At 37.8% G+C, this 21,188-nt stretch overlaps 2 protein-coding genes across 2 annotated transcripts in view; both read left to right on the top strand.

Annotated features, from left to right (window-relative positions):
- si:ch211-196i2.1 (collagen alpha-1(I) chain) overlaps positions 1–10,191 on the top strand; it is a 109,220-nt gene extending 99,029 nt beyond the window's left edge. Inside the window, exons 38-55 of the mRNA XM_061733200.1 lie at positions 2,188–2,295; positions 2,462–2,515; positions 2,604–2,657; positions 4,106–4,159; positions 5,351–5,458; positions 6,511–6,564; positions 6,653–6,760; positions 7,056–7,109; positions 7,206–7,259; positions 7,740–7,793; positions 7,894–7,947; positions 8,146–8,253; positions 9,087–9,140; positions 9,236–9,289; positions 9,419–9,472; positions 9,871–9,924; positions 10,079–10,132; positions 10,183–10,191. Of these exons, the coding sequence (XP_061589184.1) occupies positions 2,188–2,295; positions 2,462–2,515; positions 2,604–2,657; positions 4,106–4,159; positions 5,351–5,458; positions 6,511–6,564; positions 6,653–6,760; positions 7,056–7,109; positions 7,206–7,259; positions 7,740–7,793; positions 7,894–7,947; positions 8,146–8,253; positions 9,087–9,140; positions 9,236–9,289; positions 9,419–9,472; positions 9,871–9,924; positions 10,079–10,132; positions 10,183–10,191 (1,143 nt within the window). The remainder of the gene's footprint in view (positions 1–2,187; positions 2,296–2,461; positions 2,516–2,603; positions 2,658–4,105; positions 4,160–5,350; positions 5,459–6,510; positions 6,565–6,652; positions 6,761–7,055; positions 7,110–7,205; positions 7,260–7,739; positions 7,794–7,893; positions 7,948–8,145; positions 8,254–9,086; positions 9,141–9,235; positions 9,290–9,418; positions 9,473–9,870; positions 9,925–10,078; positions 10,133–10,182) is intronic.
- A 33-nt stretch (positions 10,192–10,224) lies between these two features.
- On the top strand, positions 10,225–20,949 carry LOC133454759 (collagen alpha-1(II) chain-like). Its single transcript, XM_061733481.1, has 13 exons — positions 10,225–10,275; positions 10,485–10,538; positions 12,030–12,083; positions 12,202–12,255; positions 12,914–12,967; positions 13,422–13,439; positions 13,623–13,676; positions 13,829–13,891; positions 14,113–14,278; positions 15,136–15,245; positions 16,273–16,353; positions 17,264–17,446; positions 17,550–20,949. The coding sequence occupies exons 1-13, from the start codon at positions 10,228–10,230 to the stop codon at positions 17,697–17,699; spliced, it is 1,089 nt and encodes a 362-aa protein (XP_061589465.1). The 5' UTR covers positions 10,225–10,227; the 3' UTR covers positions 17,700–20,949.
- Positions 20,950–21,188: the final 239 nt, after the last annotated feature.

Here is a 21,188-nt window from a genome sequence, read left to right as displayed (position 1 = left end):
TGTGTATGTATTTTAATGTGTGCTTATATGGATGTGTAATGCATCTTTAAATTGATGATAAATATGTTGAAATCAAAAATAAGTGACAAAGTGATGATAGAGCAACTCTTAACTGTGTTGGTGTTGTGTATAAATGATGATTTTAATGCAGACAGATGCAGTAAAAAAAAGTAGTCCCCAGTCCAACAAACGAAAATAAAGAGGAATTAAACATAAAAATATCAGTGGTCCGACGCTGAACAAAGAGAACTGAAGATAAATGATAATTAAGAAAAGAGCCTGATACAACACAGGTTCAACACATCCAGGGTTTCTTAAGATGATGTAAAATGATGGAGACAAAACAATAGGATAACTCTGGTTGTAATTTATACAAGTCAACCTGTGTTTTCTGGCTAATACGTAGCTGGAAACAACAGCACTGATGTGTTCAGTGTCAGAAGGAAAGCTGCCAGACAGAATGCTGAAGATGTAAATTAAAATGTTTTACGAGCTAGTTTCTTTTACTCCCATATCTTTTAAGCACAATTAGATCTGACAGTTTATGATCATTGATCTCATTAACTTAAATGCTGAAAGTCTAGGCCACTTAGTATAAAACATTTTCAGTCTTACTCTGCCTGATGCTGTTTTAAATTCTGTTTATATTAAAGTACAAATATTAAAAGAATCAAGAAAATTCCGCATGCTATTTGCAAAATGTCTGAATTGGTCTACAATCATACAGGCTTTAAAATGCTCAGCAAGGGGGGTTTAGTTGTCCATTGATTTTGACGGGGGTGTCCTCCTTGATTTTCTTTGATCCCCTCTCTAAATGACAGTAACCTAAGTAAATAAAGAAAGAAGAATTATATATTAATCATTATCAAGTGTTATTCAAAATGCAAATGATGCTGAACATCTCCTGCTGTTACTGCAGCTGAGTGTTTTGGTACGTGGAAGGGTTGCTCAGCAGCACCTGGTGCTCACTGAGAGGAGGAGAAGAGTAAGAACGATACGAGCTTTCACATAAGATTCTGCAGAAGTCTTGAATAACAGCTGAAAAGTGTTGCTTAAGTTGTCCCTTGTCTCTTTTTGAAATTAAAAAAATCGCTAGGGGAGCCTTAAAACTTGCAGGGAATAAAGGGACAAAGTCACTAAAGCCCCTTTCACACAGAGATTCCGCAATATTGGTGTAAAGAAGTCCTGCCAATACGCCGCCTTTGTTGGTTCACACAGAACCATACAACGCCGGCATAACGCCGCTCCCGTCTGTAAATTCACACAGCATGCCGGCGTTCCGCAATCAGAGGCGTGACGACAGCGTCAGTCCGACCGTCATGTCAGCGGCATGCCGGCTGTGTCATTCACACAGACCCCGTTTCGGCTCTGTGACGGCTCTGTGACTACCTCCGCTGCCGGCTTATTGGTGGGGCCACTTGGCCCCCCCATTCCGCCTCCGTGACTTTCACACAGAACAGCGAGGCGGCTTAAAGGCGCAACGTTCCCGCATCGAACTGGCTGTGTGAAAGGGGCTTAAGAGGCAACACTACCTGGTAAATGTAGGGGTGACGCGTCTCTCTCACATATACCGGTAATGGCTTTAACACCTATGATTTGAATTGTTTGTTAAAACAGTTTGTTGGTTGTTTTTTTTTTTTTCAAACAACACACATGTAGATATAAATAAGAGTGCACAGATGTTATTTGATTTGAGTGAATGTTGCATGTGCTGTTACAGTGTTTGATAAAAAACAGAATGAGACTTCTTACAGCCTAGATGATTAACATTAATGAAGACAATTAACCTATGTAACATTTTGTTAAATTAGGTTACGTTTTTTAGGAGTCAGTCTCTGTTTTAGGCTCCTTTTAGCATCCACTTTTACAGAGACATCTTTCATGAAGACACCTCTCAATGATGGAGAAACAGCTCATTTTATTCTGAAAGAAGCAAAGAACACTCTGTTCATGCATCAATCCCTTTTTTCATATCTTAATGTTGCGAGAGAACTGATTGGTCTAATACTTTTTTGTACATAATCTCATACTTTGGAACTTGATCCAGTCTGGAGTGCAGAATCGAAACTGCTTAACTAATTCAACATTAAATTTATCACGTTTTATTATGTTTAACAAACTAACCGTAACTAAATTCAGATGTTTCCTTCTCTATAATCATCATCTAATTTTTGACAAATTTTTCAGGGCCCGCCAGGTGTTCCAGGCCATAATGGTGCAACAGGTAAACCTGGACCCAGAGGGAGCGTCGGCCCCCCGGGGCCTAATGGACCACAGGGGCCTGCAGGAATCCCAGTGAGTGGTTACTTACCATCTGTTTTTGTTCTTATGCAGACTTGCAGTTTGCTTTTAGAAAGATCCAAATGTGTTTGTCTTAATTATGCACATTTACAAATCTTCATTGATCATAAGAGAGGAGCATATGAAATAATCTATAACCATGTTGTCTGGATCCCTTTAGGGGACACAGGGTACCGATGGATTAACGGGAGTAACAGGGGAGAGAGGGAACAAGGTATGTGTAGATATGTAAGAACTTTTCTGGAAATGTTTTATGTCATTTTGATTTATGTCTAATTACTGATCTTACTTTAAACCTCTAGGGTTTCCCTGGACCAGCGGGTGATGAGAGTCTACCAGGACAAAGTGGACCACAGGTTGGCATATAAACATTGAGAGGTGGTTTAAACCTGCATGCTCGTTGATATGAGGAAGAAGACAGTTAGTTAGAAATAAAGACAAACAACTTCTCTCAATTAAAGCTTGGAGATTCAAAGCAAACTTACACATGGACCTTTTCTGTTCGGCAGACAACCTCCCAGAAACAAAACAGATCAAGAATGTGATTAATAGTTTTCTACTGACAAAAATGCAAATATTTATATAAATAGTTACAATATAGTTACAATATATATAGTTAATATATATATATATATATATATATATATATATATATATATATATATATATATATATATATATATATATATATATATATATATATATATATTATAATTGGCTGAACTGATGGGGAGGAACCATGGTTTAAACTTAGCCCTGCCTTCATTGGAGCCTTGATTGGTCCCAATCACTTGTCTCTCTTTGTCTTCTTTCGCTCCCCAAACTTTGTGGACTAAACTTTCTGACCTTGTACTCAAGTAACCACTGTTGGCTGTCTCCCCTTTGTCGCTGTTTTCTTGAAATAAGGGAACCACTTCAAGTGATTAAGAGTTAACCTACGATAGCCTGTGTGATACCTCCATATCATACAGATTTTGCCTGCATAAGAATGTGAGCAAGGTCACAAATCCCAAATAATGTTTAGCCCTTTTTTATATATATATATATATATATATATATATATATATATATATATATATATATATATATATATATATATATATATATATATATATATATATATATATATATCCTCATTTTTTTATGAGAACATAGTTGTCCCTACTTTGACCTCAGCACAAGCATCTAGCTTTGTCTTTCTTCATGTTCATCAGGGTAACTATGGCAACAACAGGAGAGGCACAGTATTAAAGAAAATTTGTTTTGTAGCAGCAGTTAATGTCATTCAAAGCTTCACACAGTGAACCAGCCTGTTAGGGACAGGGAATATCATGGAAAATGCATTTGTGTGATCATTTAAGACATTTTAGGGATGCATGATGTATGAAGATGTACAGTACTAGTTTATTACTAAGTTCACTTTCCATTGCACAGTTCAGAACAGTTTCCATTCATAGGGATGGTAAACTGACACATTAGATCATGGTTCACATTTTTATTCATTGGCAGCATATTCCATGAATACAGGTAACTAAAAAACCAGCAGCAAAAACTCCTGACAAATGAAATGGAAAAAAAAAAAACAACAACACGAGGATAAGAGTTTCTGTAATGGAAGTTGACTTCAGGATGGACGGTAAAACATCTTCAAGAACAAAAGAATTGCAATTTCCTTGTTCCAAGCTTTTGAGAGTTTTCATGAACAGGATGTCAGAGACTCTACACCTGCACAGCTTCTGTGTAACAATGATATTTGAGGTCATCAGCGTCACAACAGCTGATAAACGGTGCACTGTCTCATCAGGGTCTCCCAGGTCAAACAGGAATTGAGGGTCCACCCGGAAGGAAGGGGGATCAGGTCAGTCATAACATCCCCAACATTAAGTCTTTACTTTTTCTTTTAAATCACGCTATTCAACTCTCATGGGTTAAAGGTAGTAATTTCTAATTCCATGTTCGACAAGTGTGACAGTGTTGTCAGAAACATCTGCTGAACTATTAGAGCACAAAAAGCAACCTCAATCTTTGCAAAAGAGACACTTTGAATTTAAAATATAATATCTCTTCTTCCCCTAATAAAACTGTGGAGCAATTCTAGTTGAACCTCTTAAGAGTTCTTGTCGGCAGCTTTATGCCTTTTTTTGGGAAAAAAACAGAAACAAATGCTCATAAGGATTTGAAAGAAAAAAATAAATGGTCCTAAGGAAGATTTGATATAACAATGGAAAATAGAAAGAATTTCTCATGATTTAAAAACTGTTTTCTAAAGATATATCAGAACTGTTTTCCATATTTCTCCTACTACGCTCTATGATACGACTTTTAATTTGGATAAATTCCAGTTTGTACGCTGTAAAACGCTACTGTGGATAAAAAAAGAAGCCCTTTGTTAAACATCTCAAGAGGCAGTGTCAACACCTCGGCTGAGAAGCTCGTGGGACTATGACACAGTACAAATGTCTAATGTGGTCAGACGAATCAGTTTCACAACTCTTTTTCTAAATAAAATAGGGCTCTTTACTCTGGAGCAAATGCAACAGGAACTGTCCAGACTGTTCTCAGCAATTGCTGCTATTTTTCAACAAGACGCTGGAACCCACAGGTCTGGCAGATGAATGTGAATGAATGTAAAAGATAATCTCCTGGTATCCGACAATGCCATAATGCCTTTTAAGAGTTGTGAGAAGGAATAACAACATAATAGATGTGTAATTCTAACTTACAAAAAATGATATTTACATATACAAATCAAATGAAACTGATGAGGGAAAAATATGCTATCTTGGTTTTATATTATCTGCAAAGAAATAGGAGTGAATGTAATAATCGCTGCATTATTTTTAATGTGACATTTCACAATTCTTTAAAGGACAGAAGCCTAAAGAAGGGAAGTGGTTTAAGTGCATTTGTATCGTACTGCACCAAGTCAAGATGGCTTGATGATGGAGAATGTTATGCAACTACAGGCAGGATAACACAACTAAACCTGTATTAGGATAAAAGGAAAGCTAAAATGTTGGCGTCAGCTGCTGTTGTTATTGTTTGACAGGGAGACCTGGGTTCTTGTGGGAAACCTGGAGCTCCAGGGCTCATGGGAGAAAGAGGGCTTGAAGGTGCAAAAGGCCTACAGGGACCACCTGGACCCGCTGGTAATGAGGTAGGTGTTTATTACCTCTTGTCTTGTTGGTTGTTTGTTTAACATGATGATAATTGAGACTGAAGGTGAAAGGATATTTTGCATCCATGAATAGTTTAAAGCTTCATCACCAGAACCTTCTCCCTACTTTCTTTATGGGGTCACATAATCGATGTTCTTATAGTCAACACAGACAGGCTTTGTTTGTGTGTGCGTGTTGTGAATCCTGGTATGATGAAGATTACTTAAATATATTTAAGGATCTTTGTGAAATAAGTGAAACCGTGATGAGAGTAGTTTTTATAGAACAGTCAGCATATCTTGATCTTGATTTCAGTCACTTATAAATACTTTATTCAGCTTGATAAAATGAAAGGTGCTGCTCAGATTATTCTTAACATTTGGATTCAACTTTGAAAACACGTTGAATAATCAAAAAGACAGTATTGAAATGTGAACTTTCATCTCAAACTAAAAAAAAATAAACATACAGTAAAAGCACATTCAGTGATGGGATGCAAATGAACGGGTTTATGATTGTGATCTTAAATTGTCTGTATGCTTTTTATACCTGCTTCAAAAATAAAATCTGGTTTTACACATTTCATAGCTTGAATATTCTATTTTCCATATTCATCCGTACATTTGTACGATTAAAGTTTCATCATATTTCTCAGTTACCCCACTTTTACTTATCTTATTGATTACAAAATGCAAATTAGCTGGATATTATTCATTTGTGGTCGCTCTGTGGAAACTGCTTGTCTGGATCTGATGATGAAAGTTGAGACCCGTAAGTCGTCCATTCTTGTTTCCAGGTTTGTTTGTGAGGCTGATCATTTTATTTTTTGCATTTATATTTCCCTACAAAATAAGCAGCAAGTCTTGCATAAAGTTTTAGAAAAAAGTGTTTTTAACTTTTCAGTGAAATGGGATGGGGGGGGGGGGTGCATTCAGCTGGTGCAAAAGTAACAAAATCATAAACTTGAATTTCTCTAAACATGAAAACTGAAAGGACATGGTATATGAACTATATGTCAACTATTCAGTTTCCCTTGGCTTATGTTCTGTAGGGAGACGTCGGGCCTCCTGGTGAACTTGGCTCTTTTGGACCAATAGGGGAGAAGGTAAAGTTACCTGGCTCTTCATGTCCTTATGAGGAGGTCTGACTCTTCAAGAGATTTCGTCTGGTTAGACTGTGGTTATTGTTTGCAGGGTGAGATTGGACCTCATGGTTTGTCTGGTCAAGAGGGTCCATGGGGGACCATTGGAGAAAATGGCAGCAAGGGCCCAAAGGGGGAGAAAGGTCACACTGGCCTGATGGTGAGCAAACCGCTGATGAAAATATGTGTTTGGACATCATTTTTGACTTGAATGGCACCTTCAACATTTGATCCTGTTTCTCTGCACTGTACTGTGTTCCTGAATATCAACAGTGGAATCAGAAGATTTCTTTTAATTTCTTTTTGAACAAATACAATAGCCTCACGAAAAGATTGACAGATGTAAAAAGAAACAGTGGTAGTAATAGTAATATTTAGTATAACACTAAGCACAATTACTAAAGGAAACATTGAGATGAGTAGTGGACTTTTCTTGTTGTGATGTCATTGAACAGGGTGAACCGGGGCCAGCGGGGGAAGCTGGTCCTGCAGGTCTGGTGGGCATCCAGGTGAGGATGTATTAATACTATAGTATACTGAACCAGTTTCTTTAGTGTAGCTTCAGCAACACTGACTTTTCTTTTTTTTGTTTTTGCTTATTTTAGGGAATCAAAGGTCCTCAGGGATCTTCAGGCCTTGATGGACCTCAAGGAGAAAAGGTATTAAAAAAAATTATGTTCGCAAAAAGTAGGTGCTAACTCATGAAGAGTATGTTCACACGCTTTATATGACCTTTTGGAAGTTCTACTTTGAAACATTCAAAGTGAATGTATGCCAGAAATACAATATCACATTCAGAATTATCTTCACAAGTTACAAAGTTACATGGCATCACGTTGGGTTAGACCTCTGCTGGACGGCATTCAGTTCGATTCAACTCAGTTAATTGTGTTGCAGCAATTCAGAGCAAAAGTAATCTCAGGGCACTTTAGAGAGAGAGAGTAAACAAGTTCAGTACAAACCCTTTGAAATGCTTTACAATTCCCCCCAAACACTAAACAGTAAAGACAGAGATCTTCTGATAGAGAGTCCTGATATACCATGGGACATTCCCTGGAGGGCTTAGCCTCAACCTAAACGGTCAAATTACAACAATGCCCAAGAAGTGACACTAAAACATTGTCTATCTATCCGTTCAGGGGGATTCTGGCCCTGCAGGAACCACTGGACCACCGGGGTCAGACGGCCTTCAGGTGAACTTTTTATTCCACTTTACGTGTTGTGGAGCAGGATTTCACTGCACTGGCATTTCAGGAAATACACAAATGTGTGTTCTCCTCCTCATGTTCGTAGGGACCAAAAGGACCACGTGGTGTCGGAGGTGACACTGGGAATCCAGGACCACCTGTAAGTGTCCTCTGTTATCAGGAAGTTCTTACTATTTGGCAGGTAACTGTAATGTAGAAGGTTTGAAGGAGAAGAACCAGGCAGAGCCTGCTTAATGTGGTCTCCAACGTCACCTGAGAGACTGTAACTACTACATTTGTTACAGAGCTAACGTGTTGAATAAATTCAGATTTAACATCTGTGGCACCTTCATGGCAGGGGCCAGCAGGTCAAGTTGGACCTCAGGCCAGCCCAGGAGCCAAAGGAGAGCCAGGGATACTTGGACCAAAGGGAGAACCAGGAGCTCCAGGCCCACTTGGAGAGCAGGTTAGAATGATTTTTATGTATTTTATGTACTGTATAACATTGACTGCGTTTACATGCATTAATAACCCTTTTAAAACCCAAATATTGGCAATAACCCAATTTGCACGGCCATGTAAACACCAATAACCCATTTTGAATAACCCAAATTTGCTCACATTCCGGTTTTTAAAAACCCAAATATGACCCCTGGGTTACTCCTTTTAAAACCCGAATATTGGGTCATGTAAACGCCAAACAGAATATCCCCATCAAACGGAACATGAATTTGTTTTCTGCACATGCTCTGTTCACAAGGAATCCTGGTCTTTTGAATCCAGGAAGTTCTTATAAACACGGAGAAACACAAGACCAGGAGGAGACTAATCACTTCATAAATGTAATGAAGGATATGAACATTTTGGCATTTGTAGAAAGTACAGGGATAGCGAGATTTAGAAGAAGGTGAGTGAAAAGTTGCGTGAAGCAGCATTTGTTTTGAATTTGGATACAGGAAGAAGAAACGGAAATTACGCTAATTGCGTCATCACGTTTTCCGCGCTTCGCTGGTTTGATCGGGATATCCCAAATGATTAATCACCATGTATACAGGGATAAACCTGTTTGCTCACGCATGTAAACGGAATATTCTGAATGTTTCAGTAACCGGAATATTAGCAATAACGCAAATTTTGACTGCACGTAAACGTAGTTAATGTAAGATATTTATGCATCTACTGTGTAGTTTATGACAAAACTATGTTTTGGTTTGGTCTCTCTAAAAGTGTATCTGTTAGTAATGCATGTGCAAATATCTACAGTAAGAACTGCCGCAGTAATATTGATTACATGTGCAGGGTGAAGAGGGTCTTCCAGGAGTTCAAGGTCCTCCAGCGCTGCCAGGCTCTGAGGTGAACACTAGACCTCTAAGTACCATCAGGCGTTTATTTGTTTTTATATACTAAAACTCATCACCAAAGCTTTACTTTTGTGCTTTCTCTTGTAGGGGCCTGCTGGAGAGATGGGACTCCAGGGTCCTCCAGGTCCCACAGGAGCTCCTGTAAGTGTCTGAATAATTACAGCAGCACAACACTGCAGATTATAACATTGTAATTTGAATGTCTGAATGGTTTGTCTCCATGAAAATGAGGTGTCTTAGCAAGGAAATAGCAATGATGTTGCTTTGCAGGGAAAAGAAGGAAGACTAGGACCCGAAGGAAAACAGGGAATGAGGGGAGAGAAGGTAAAATCCACAAATATAATGTGACACTGATTACACTGATGATGAAACCTCAACTGTACTTTGTTCATGTATGTGTAGAAGAACGAATAAGAACATTGATAATATTCACATTTCACTCTAAACAGCAGCTGCTCAGCTAGCTTATTTCAAACCACCTGACTTTGACTGTCTCTAGTTTTTCATGTATGAAGTTTATCTGCCATCAAGGTCATTTTATTTGTCTTTGGGTTCCCTGTGCTCCTTTTGTAGCTGCAGTAACTTTTCACTTTCATATGATAGAATTTCCTTCTTCTTTTGTTAGTAAAGCGTGGCATGTTTTATTTTTTATGACACATGTTTAATGTTCTGGCTGCTATAAGATTTGTTTTTCCTTCATCACTTTGTGTTTTCCCTGTCAGGGTGATGATGGCGAGGTTGGACCACCAGGGAAGACCGGTCATATTGGACGGAGGGTAAGACCGCTCCACTTTAGTGTAAAAAAAACGTTAACAGATCAATGTAAAACAGTTATGTATGATCCAAGAACCATTGACCTATAATCTCTGTATTACCAGGACATTTTATAGCTATAGAGTTTTTTTTTACCTCTTCTATCGTCTAACTCAGGGAAAGCGGGGGAAGGCTGGAGTCAGAGGGACCAGGGGAGACCGAGGACCAAAGGTGCAGCCTCCAGAGACACAGCATTCACATTATTATACACTTGAGAACAGAACATGTGATCTGACAGTAGTTTGTGTTTTGTTGTTAAGGGTGAAATGGGAGACGTGGGATCAGGAGGCCTCATCGGGTGGCCAGGATTTATTGTAAGTGAATGTATCTGTCCATCTAACTCCCATTCACCTTCCATAGATGAACAAATCCACTAATTTGTCCTGAAACTTTGTATTCAGCTTTTCTGTTCTATGGCTTTCAAAGAGAAATTATATTTTTTTCCCAATGTGATTATATAATCATCATTTGATGTATACCAGACTGATTCTTTTTTTTTTTTTTCTTTCTTTTTTCTAACAAGGGGCTCCCTGGCTTACGTGGAGACTCAGGGGATCAAGGTGGAAAGGGGGAAGAGGTAATAAACCGGACACAGAGTCTGAATAAACTTTGCATCTAAGTCTAGAAAGAAAGATCTAAGTCAATTAAATGTATGATATCATATATATTGTTCTTAAATTAAGTGCTACTTTCATTAGTATACCTCCCATGCCAGAATGTGGGCTTTTATTCCTAGTTTAATTTGTGTGACATGCTCGACAAGCCTGGAGTCCCTAAGCGACCTCCAAGCTGATGCAATTCACACTGACTGATTAAAATTCAACAGAGGGCGGTGGATAAAGCAGATGTCCGGGGCTACAATCAGAGCTTAAATACCCACATTTCTAATCTATTTACCCAGACTCTTATGTTTTCTACCAAAACCCTGGATCAGATGGGTTTGCAACACTTTTGTTATTTTATCCAATTATATATACAATGTTCTGTCAAACAGTCTATTGTCAACATTTTCAAAATCCTCCAAATAGTCATAGATTCTTTTTCAGAGTTGTTAAGTGTTTTGTGTATTTAATCTTACTTAATTAATACAACAACACTACAAAGGAGCACATTAAATTAAAAAAGCCCATGAACTCATTTTTAATCAGTGTAGTCACTCTTAATCTTTCATTTTATATTTCCCTGTCTTTTTTACCACTGACGGACAAAGATCCCTTTATTTTATGAACAGACTCAAACAGATAGATACAGTAAACATCTAACCACATGTTATCGACTGAAGCAAGATATGGATTTATCATGTGTTTACTAGAACAGTACTAAACACTTCAGTCTATGTTAAAATGTCAGTTTTATTTTAATTTAAAAGAAGATGTTTCACTTTTAAGAAGCATTGTGGTTTCTCTGCGCTTTTGGTGGCAAAAAACGATCACAGTAGCTTTATCACCATCTTAGTCACCTCTGGGGGACGACTGCTTATCTCATTTACAGCGCTGTCACACGCTGTCAACAGTGTGATGAAACTAGCTCACAGAGCTATAGCTGACATCGTGGCAGAAGCAAGTTAGAGACCCAAGTAAATGGTGATGGAAGAGATAACGAGAGGGCGCATTTTACCATGTCCTAAAAGCAAATTAACCTCTACACCTTTAAGGTGACCTGCTGAACTATAAATCTAAAAATTGCAAAAGTTCCTTTGTGCTTGGGTAATGTAGTCACTCACACATTTCCAGCTGTACTTGTCTTCACTTGTGTGGACTTTACAATATATTTCCCTTTATGTGTTACAGTACATGTAGACTCTTGAAATGAACTTGACATCAGAATAATATCAATATCTTTGACAAACTTGAAGAGTGATCGGAGAAACGGTTCTGCAGATTGTTTGCTGACTTGAGTGTTTTGGACAATCCTCAAAACCCTCCTGCCACTGCAAAAATGACTAATACACTAAAATACCAACAAATGACCTAATGCCGGTCACATTGTGCCCAAATTTACGTAATGCCGGCCTTCTGTTGAGGTGAATATGACAGTTTAACTGCAGTGCTTGTGTCGTCGTCCTTAGGGTGATAAAGGTGACTTGGGACTGCCTGGCCCACATGGAAAGGATGGAGGCAAGGTGGGATATATACTTACGTGTTTGTCAAAAGGACCTATTAGAAACACTGGAAATGTGACGTCAGTGCTGTACTTTGATTGATTGATTTTTATCCGTTCTATATTTTGTTTCCTCCCAGGGTATTCGTGGCCCAGTTGGATTTCTGGGTCCAACAGGCCAGAAGGGAGAACAGGTATAGAAAATGAAAGATAAATTCACTCATTTAACTGTAAGCAGTTCCTGTAGATTAATCTCCTGACATTGTCCAGAGTTGCTCTTTTACACATGTAGCACACAACATGAGTTCTGCCATGACAGATGTACCTCAACTACACTGCAAAAGCATCTTAGAAATAAGCATAATATTGTAGTAAAAGATGTTGGTTGGTCTAGTCAAAATTGTCTTATTTTATTCAAAATGATCTTTGACTAGATTTCTTAAAACTAGCAAATTAGCCCAAAATAGGTCTCCAATTTTCTTGAAACAAAGTTTTTTTTTTTTGTTTTTTTTTTCTGACCTAGAAAGGAGTTTTTGCAGTGTATTGAAGGTACCCGAGTAAGAGTGCAGGATTCCTCGGGGCTGTATTTCCACATGTCCTCACTTGGACATTTTACAGATCTTTTGCTTCTGAGCTGTCAGGGCAACACCTGTTAAATGTCTGCCCCTCCTGTTTGGAAATGTGCCTTCTCCTGTGCAGCTCCTTAGATTGTTGTATTCCAAAGTTCAGGCCTGCAAACCATTTGCAAAAGCATTTTTAGACTGTAGTATGTCTTGTATTCTCGTGTGGTGTAAGATGTGAATGTAAATGATGAAATTATAATTGTCATCTTTCTATCTCATATTGTTCTAGGGAAACATTGGTCTTCCGGGACCGAGGGGTTTTCCAGGGATGCCTGGATTACCTGTAAGTGTCCCCTGTTCCAGTTTGTAACTCAGGGAAACCTGGCTTTAAATGTACCAGGTCTCCAGGCTCCTAAATATACGAGGCTCATTTAAGGACATGTATTCTTTTTTTCTGGGTTCTTAACACTATGCGTTAGATGAAATCATTTCATGTTTTACAATACATTTTATTTTAAAGTTCTCTAAAAAGAAGGCAAGGCCCAAGAGCAAAGTATAATGGTAGGCATTTTTAACAACCACTGTTACTCATGTGAAGTATCGGTTGTTAACTGTGAGTCAGCTCCTCCTTTGCGCAGCTTCTACTCCCTTAAATCATACAAAGCTCAGTTCAACACCTATATTACTATATACAACACAAAGGGGGTCTTAAAAAGAAGTGATTTTTAAAAATCTGCAAGAATGTGATCAGCTGACATCAAACGTGCATTAACATACGCTTTTCTGCTCTGTTGCAGGGTTTGTTTGGATTAAAGGTACGAAATCATAACCTCACACTATCCTCTACCTTTCACAGCAAACACCTTTCAGCTCTGAAGGATCCTTTCAGGCTGATTACACATATTTACCTAATTGTCACTCTTTAAAATTGCTATTAGTTTATAATGGGTTGCATATTTTGTTGCTTATTTGTCAATAATATTCAACTATCCCTGTAGGGTTTGAAAGGATATCAAGGTCTGCCTGGACAGGCTGGCAGGAAGGGGCTCCCAGTAAGTTTGCAATAATTGATCAAATAAATGGGCTCTGACTGATAATTTGTTCTGTAAATTACGATAGATGAAACCATTTTTAAATATCTGAATAAGTATTATTCTTTTCTCTTGAAGAATGGAGTCATGTATGTTTAAACATTGCGTTTCAGGGTCCACCTGGTTCTCCCGGTCCTCCAGGACAGTCATTGAACATGACCATGGCTCAACTCAAGGCAAGGCAATATTCATACATGATATTTGATTGTTGTATTCAAACACATCACCGACTTGATATCGATGTGATATGTGAGTTAATCATGAAGACACGGAGTGCGTTTCTGTAGGAATGATAAAAATTTAAATACAGCGGTTTTCCACTAACAAGAAAACTTATTGTACTTACATTTGACTTTAACCCTCACTTTTACTTTGTTTTTTCTTCTCCCCTGTTCAGGAGCTGATGTACGTGTCTGACAAGCCCAACTACAATCTGATCCAGACACTGCTGGACTCTTTGGAGCAGGACCTGCGGCTGTTGGTGGATCCTCCTGATGGCAGCAAGGAACATCCTGCCACCACCTGCCTGGAGCTCTGGCTCTGTCACCCTGAATACAGCAGTGGTCAGAAACTTTGCAATAATAGTAAAACCCCGCAGAAATATTTCATTTTGTGAGTCCTTAAGCTTTCTGCAGCTTCGGACCTTTGCTGTAGCTTGAAACGAGCTACGGTTCAAAGTAGTATTTTGACAAAATGGGCCCAATATGTCTTCTTTTATTTCTTTATCCGGTTTTTGCACTTGTGTCAGTTAGACAAATACTTACTTTATTACTTTAACACCAAAGTGATTTCTCTTTCTATTTGTTTACATTTTCTTGGTATTGGTGATGTTTTCATGTATATTCTTAATGTAAAAAATTGACTTTTAAAAGAAAAAAACGAATCTTATCAATCTTTATTACTATGACATCTAATGTATAATTAATACTGTTCAAAAATATCAAGTTAAAGGAGCATGATGCTCCTTTTAAGAAATGAGACTCATTAGCCCCACCCTTCACCACGACGGCCGTCGGGGGTACAGCAGCCAACAGTGAAGCCGGCGCGGGAGAACGCGCATGCAGCGTCATGTGACGTCACATCCGCAGGACAGCGCGGGAAATTCGGCCCCCGAATTGCAGCACATTTTGCAGCACACAGCCTGTTCAAGGCAACAGAGAGATACACTAGAGGACTCATTCTTTTTGGTTTGGAACGCTTCATCTGACATTATTACTATAAAACTTAAAACGTATACGAATCTTTTTCATAAATCCTGCCTCAATCCTGCCTCGTGCTCCTTTAAATATATTTTTGAACTACATCCAGTATTTAGAGAAGGTTGGGTGTCATGTCTTGCTCATATCCTACTGTCAGTGCGAGTTTAATACTTCGATCTGTGCTGGTTTTATTGAACTCTTTCTACCCTCTATCTCTGCAGGGATGTATTACATCGACCCCAACCAGGGCAGCTCCGCTGACGCTCTGCTCGCTTTCTGCAGCTTCTCTTCATCATCAAAACAGACCTGCCTCCACCCTCAAGACTCTCAGGTATAAAGACGTCACCCAAGGAGGGTTGTAGGACATTAAACCTCGGGATCAATTATGCTGTTGCTGAGCAAGTGTAGCCATGTTGTTGCAAACTCGGTCTTAATTTAATTACTTTTGTGTTAATTTTGATGCCCTGTGAACTGGAATTGAAATGAATTTTTGAGGGGTTTGTATAGTTTAATGAACACATGTGTTGAAAATGTTTGCACTTCTCAGTTTTGACTATTTTGTTTATGGTCAATACATAAAATTGTAAAAACATTCATTTAAATGCAGTATATATATTGGGATTTAAAAAATATCAGAGGGGTGAAAACTTTTTCAAGGCACTGAAAACGTGATCAAATTACGACGGAGTATTAGGGCCAAACTAAGACAAAAAAAGAATTGGAAATTACGAGAATAAAGTCGTAAAATTACGAGAATAAACTCATAATGTTGCGAGAATAAAGTCGTAACATTACGAGAATAAAGTCGTAACATTACGAGAATAAAGTTGTAACATTACGAGAATAAAGTCGTAATTTATGAGAACTCTAACAGGAAGAGTGTGTTAAAATGTTGAATATTGACCATCTTGTGGAATTATATTTATATATTTATAATATATTTAATATTACGAATTTATTCTCGTAATATTACGACTTTATTCTCGTAATATTACGACTTTATTCTCGTAATTTTATGACTTTATTCTCGTAATTTTATTACTTTATTCTCGTAATTTCCAATTTTTTTTTTTTTGTCTTAGTTTGGCCCTAATACTCCGTCGTATCAAATATTATTCTGCCCATTTTTTTTGTTATCTGTGTCGCTCTGCATAAAGTATATAAAAAAAGGTCACACCATATAGTTAACTGACTCAACCTAAAGGCAATATACAGTAAATTGGTCTCGAGTGGCAACTGGTTACCGGTAATTCATTTTTTTTAAAGTTTATCAGTTTATCTCAAGTTCATAGCTGAGCAAAATCTAAATACAGGACTTATTAGCAGCTTTCTCAGTATCTTCTTTTCTTCACCTACAGCTGCCCATGAAGGCTTGGATGGACGATGTTTCTGAAGAAGGGTCTTTTCAGTGGCTCAGTCGACTGGATCAGGGATATCAGGTGACTAAACAGACATATGTTACCCAGACAAGGAAGAGATATTCCTCATATTATTCAGTCCACCAGAGGCTCATCGACGTTTCACTGAAAACTTCACAACTTATGAGACGAAAGGACTACAGCGTGGCGGCTGGCACTGAGCTATGTTATTTATCCTTTGGATAAGTTATTCTCCTTTGTTCAGTATTTCACTTCTAATTTTGGTTGCACCTAAAGAATATTTTACTCACTCTGTCAAGATGACAACAAACAGTGTTTGTACTTTTTTTCTTCCAATCATCAATTTAAGATTTCAAAGTACTTCAGCAAGGGCCTTACATTAAAGAGTATTTTTTTTGGTTTTGGTAACTTTGTCTTAATCTTTATTTTATCCATCTAACGCAACAGTGACAATACCAGAGCTTTTCTGCTGGAAAATAGCTTCCTTATTTTGATTGAAACAGAGGTTGTGCCTTTAAATGTGCTTTGAAACTAAAACAATGAGCTAAAATAAGCTACCCAACCCAAGATGAATAACTGGACTGAAAACTGAGTGTCTAAATTACCAAGAATAAGATTTGAGAGATGATCCAGATTTTGGTAGATTTAATTAAAAAGTTGCATGCAAAAGGGTGAGAACATACATCAGGGGTCTCGATGCAGAATGACAATGAAACAGAGGAGCATACTGATATTAAAGCATAGAGGATGATACATTCTAGTAGACAAAACATTGGTATTCTTATTGATAATCTTTGTTTGAGTAGAGTACTAGTCTGCACCTGTAGTCGGCCAAGGCTATATTCTGCTGCTCTTAGCAGTTTGGGTTTCTTCAAGCATGGGAAACACTTTTTTCCTATCCCATCATGGTAGATTTAAGGTTGTTGAATACAGTTCAGCTGTTGACATTCATGCTGATTATGTCTTGTAGTTTTTCTATCCAGGTGCTAATGTTGTCCAGATGCGTTTCCTGAGGTTGCACAGTCAAAGCGCTGCACAAAAAGTGACCTACTCCTGCCATCCAGGACATAGACTGGGCCAGACAGAGATAGACGTGAAGTTCCTCACTGATACGAGGAGGCAAAGCTACCTTGCAGCACTGAAAGATTGCGTGGTATGTGGCGAAAAAAAATAATCAAAGCTTTTCTTCAGCATAAATGTACTTCGAATGTTGATTATGTTGAACGCTAGAAGTAAAAATGTTTTGTGTGTGTCAGCCTGGAAAGGAGTCGGTTTCTGGTCCTCGGGAGGCTGTGTTTGAGTTCGAGGACCTGCACCTACTTCCCTTGAGAGATGTGGCCGTGATGGAAGGAGGAAACTTCACCCACCAGTTTGGCTTCACAGTCGGACCTGTGTGTTTCAGCTAAATCTGGGAGACGGATGTGCAGATACAGAAGATGCATAAATCCCCTGGAAAGACCTTTGCTTGAAACACGGACACAAAGAAGATTGAAGATTTTACTTCTTGTACTGCAGGATAAGATCTATCAAGTTAAAGGACTCCGTAAGAATACACGTGACACGGCGCAAATGATTTTTTTTTTATTCACGGAGAAGTCAATTTTGTTTACAGAGACATTTATCCATCCATCTTCTATACTCTCTTCATCGTGGTCAACGTTGTGGGGGGGTTGGAGGCTTTCCTCACTGTCACAAAGACATTTATCTTGTAGGAAATAATTTAAATGTGTATGTTTTTATCTTTATTCACAATATTTTGTACTGTATGATTTATTTTATTTCCATTTAGGGATTCTTTTATAGCCAGCTCTTTGTATAAATCAAAGTCAGTGTGACGTTTGACCAACATGCTCTGCACGAGGACGGAGCCTCTGTTGCTGTTCATGTGACCTGGCCAGCGCACACTCATTGTACACCACCTAAAGTTAACACACAGGTACCGCATTTCCTCAAGGTGCTAATCAAGTTTTTCATTTATTTAATTGTTAAATCCCCAAAAACAGGACACTTTTTGTCTCATGTATATCGTGTCAGTTAACCATCTTCCCTCATTTTTAGGGTGTAAAGCATTGTTTATTGTTTTTACAGTTTCATGTGTTTTATTTTTTTTTTTGCATCTCAGGTATGACATTTAATAATAACACACATCAGCGTCAGAGTCCTGTTGCCACACTGTTGTTCAGTTTTGTCTTTCGTCTTTAAAATAGAACCACAATCAAGGTTAGCAAAGAGGAAAGACCAAAAGTGAACGATGAATTAATCTACCATCAACCATTGTTTGTGTTTGCACTTTTGACTCTACGAGAGCTTAATGGTTCATACATTGTTCCACAACAATTACAGTAACTACCAAAGACAGACAAATCTATCACTGTTGTATTACATCGAGTTTGCAGCCAGTGATTAGATCATCTATGCGTTTACTTGCAGCTGAATATATCCTCATACAAAATGACTTTTAACCTCAATACATTCACATGTGAGGAGAGTACGGTGCTAAATCTTTTTTAGAAAACAAAATAATACATTTCTGAAAGGGTTTAAATTATGTTTTCGTTAAATTAAAATTAATGTAAGGCTGCATTTTGAGAGGGACAGTTGTGAAGTTTGTAGGTGGAGAGCTGTACACTTGACCAGTTTCTTCAAGTTTTCTTTGTCTTACAAAGTACCAAAGTCCTGCAAACAGTCATGCATATATATATATATATATATATATATATATATATATATATATATATATATATATATATATATACTTACTGCACCCATCAGTCCCCCCATACCTTGATCATCCTTTTTTTTTAGTATTTTGAAAAACAGTAGTTTCCACCAGGCTCTGTTATGTACAAGGTTTTTGCTTTTGCAAGCCGCATCTTAAATCCAAGCAATGAAGGTGAGTAAGATAAATGTTATTTTTAAACAGGACTCAAAATCAGAAAAAAAAAATAGTATATTTTGTGGAAAATGCAGGTGATTCTTAGATGTATTTTTACTCATATTTCTTTGCAAACTGGGAACCAAAGATATTCTATGATATTTCTTGCCATCTTCAGTTTATTTGTTGTTTTTTATCAATTTTTGCCTTCAAGGCCTTCAAACCCATTCCATAACAAGTTTGGACAGTAAAGGTGCCTCACATGATTTTGTGTTTTTTTTTTTTTTTTTTTGTGTTACAAAAGGCTTTCAAATTCCTCAGTCTCAGGTATTATTTTGTCCCAATCGTTCTGCAGACTTGTCTCAAAGCGAAAAAAGGAACCTATAAACAGAACATTTAAAGGTTATATCTCAATCTGTATTGGGGGATCAGGACTGCCAGCAGACCACACTAGCACCTTTACTTTCTTTTTCCTCAGTAATCCATTTGTTAAATAAAATATTACATGAACATCCTGAAAGAAAATGTCCTGAAGGCAGGGCAGCAGGTGCTTCAAAGTCAAAGTGTTATTTTCTGTTTTAACACTGATTCACAGAGTTATGAATCACCTTCACCAAAGATGCTGATACAACATCACATCTGAGAATTCTCTTTTGTTTTTAAATCGAATATGTGAGTATAGCCCTTTATTGTAAAGTTTGACAAAGGTTTATACAGAGTAATTCTTAGGCCATGTGGTTATATCTGTTATTGATGGGATTTGCTTCTGGATGAGGTGCTGTCTGAGAGACTGGAGATCACAAGAGTCTAATTTAGGCTTGCACCCCCCTGTCCTTTACAGACCGAAACTCCTCCAGATTCCTTGAATGCTTTAATGTTATTGTGCACTGCAGATGGAGAAATATGCAAATATCTTCTAACCTCTTTTTAAGCAGCACTGAAAGAATTCCTCATTCATTTGTTGACAAAGTGGAGATTCTCTGCCCACCTTTGCTACTCAAATACAGCTTTTCACGTATACTGTTTGAAAGTTTGTCCCCAACCAATATTGAATGCATATGTAATGTAAGAACCCCAGTGTTTTTGTATTTTCCATATTGTCTCAACCTTTGCATCATTGTAAAAAGATTACATAAACAGCCACAATTCACACATCCACCAATTTCTTCTCAAATACTAGTCAAATCATTTTCACTGCAGTACTCTGGTCCTGTAGATCTCATTTAGTTAAAGGTTATAAAATACATTTTAAAAAGGTGACTGTTACTGCCTATTTGGCTATGAACAAATGCTGCCTACCTGAATTTCTGCTTGATTCAACCCAAGAACTGCTTGGATCCAGAGAAAAGAAGCAAACCTTGTAGTTGCTCAGCAGTATTGATGTTTCTGTCCTTTAGCTGCTCGTTAATGAGTCAGTTACATGGTGTACCGTCTGCAGGGAGCAGAATATACATTTGAGTAAGATCTCAGGGAATGTGGTTCAACCAAAACAATACCTTTGCAGCTGGTAAACACATGCTATTATTGACGCTAAATCAGAGCATCTGAGCGTGAGATGGCTGAGGTGAGCCACCGTTATAAAACAGCATCTCAGTTAGATGAGAAAAACTTCTATAAATCTGTAGGTCTACAATTCTGCCCTGGTATCCAGTATTCAACATTTTATTATTGTATTCAGATTTCCTGTCACATTTCACATGATTGCCTTAGCTGGCTGAGACTGATCATTGTTACTTTATTTGCTTTGTAAAAATGATCACTTTTGAAATATTAAATTACATGCTGGACATCCGTCTCCTGTGATTACTTTGTCAGTTTGTATACAAGCTGAATTTAAAGTGCATAAGTTGAATCGATGTTTTACATTTCATGTTTTCCAGCTGAATGTAAAAAAACTTCTAACCTGCAAATCCTGCAAACATTTTCAATGTGCAAGCTAAGAGAAGCTCATGATTATTAAGCACGACTTTTACTATGAAGTCATGAAACAAGAGCACACTTAACATTTTCAATACGGATT

Source organism: Cololabis saira, chromosome 11 (assembly GCF_033807715.1).
Source record: "Cololabis saira isolate AMF1-May2022 chromosome 11, fColSai1.1, whole genome shotgun sequence".
Taxonomy (NCBI): Eukaryota; Metazoa; Chordata; class Actinopteri; order Beloniformes; family Belonidae; genus Cololabis; species Cololabis saira.
The sequence above is the reverse complement of the archived record's forward strand: the minus strand, read 5'-3'. Positions and strand labels throughout refer to the sequence as shown.

Excerpts from the sequence above, each read along its gene's own strand:
- LOC133454759 (XM_061733481.1), top strand. The coding sequence starts at position 10,228 with ATGGGAGACGTGGGATCAGGAGGCCTCATCGGGTGGCCAGGATTTATT. Across the intron at positions 10,276-10,484 it reads TCGGGTGGCCAGGATTTATT|GGGCTCCCTGGCTTACGTGG; the intron begins GTAAGTGAATGT and ends TTTTCTAACAAG. Across the intron at positions 15,246-16,272 it reads TCCACCCTCAAGACTCTCAG|CTGCCCATGAAGGCTTGGAT; the intron begins GTATAAAGACGT and ends CTTCACCTACAG.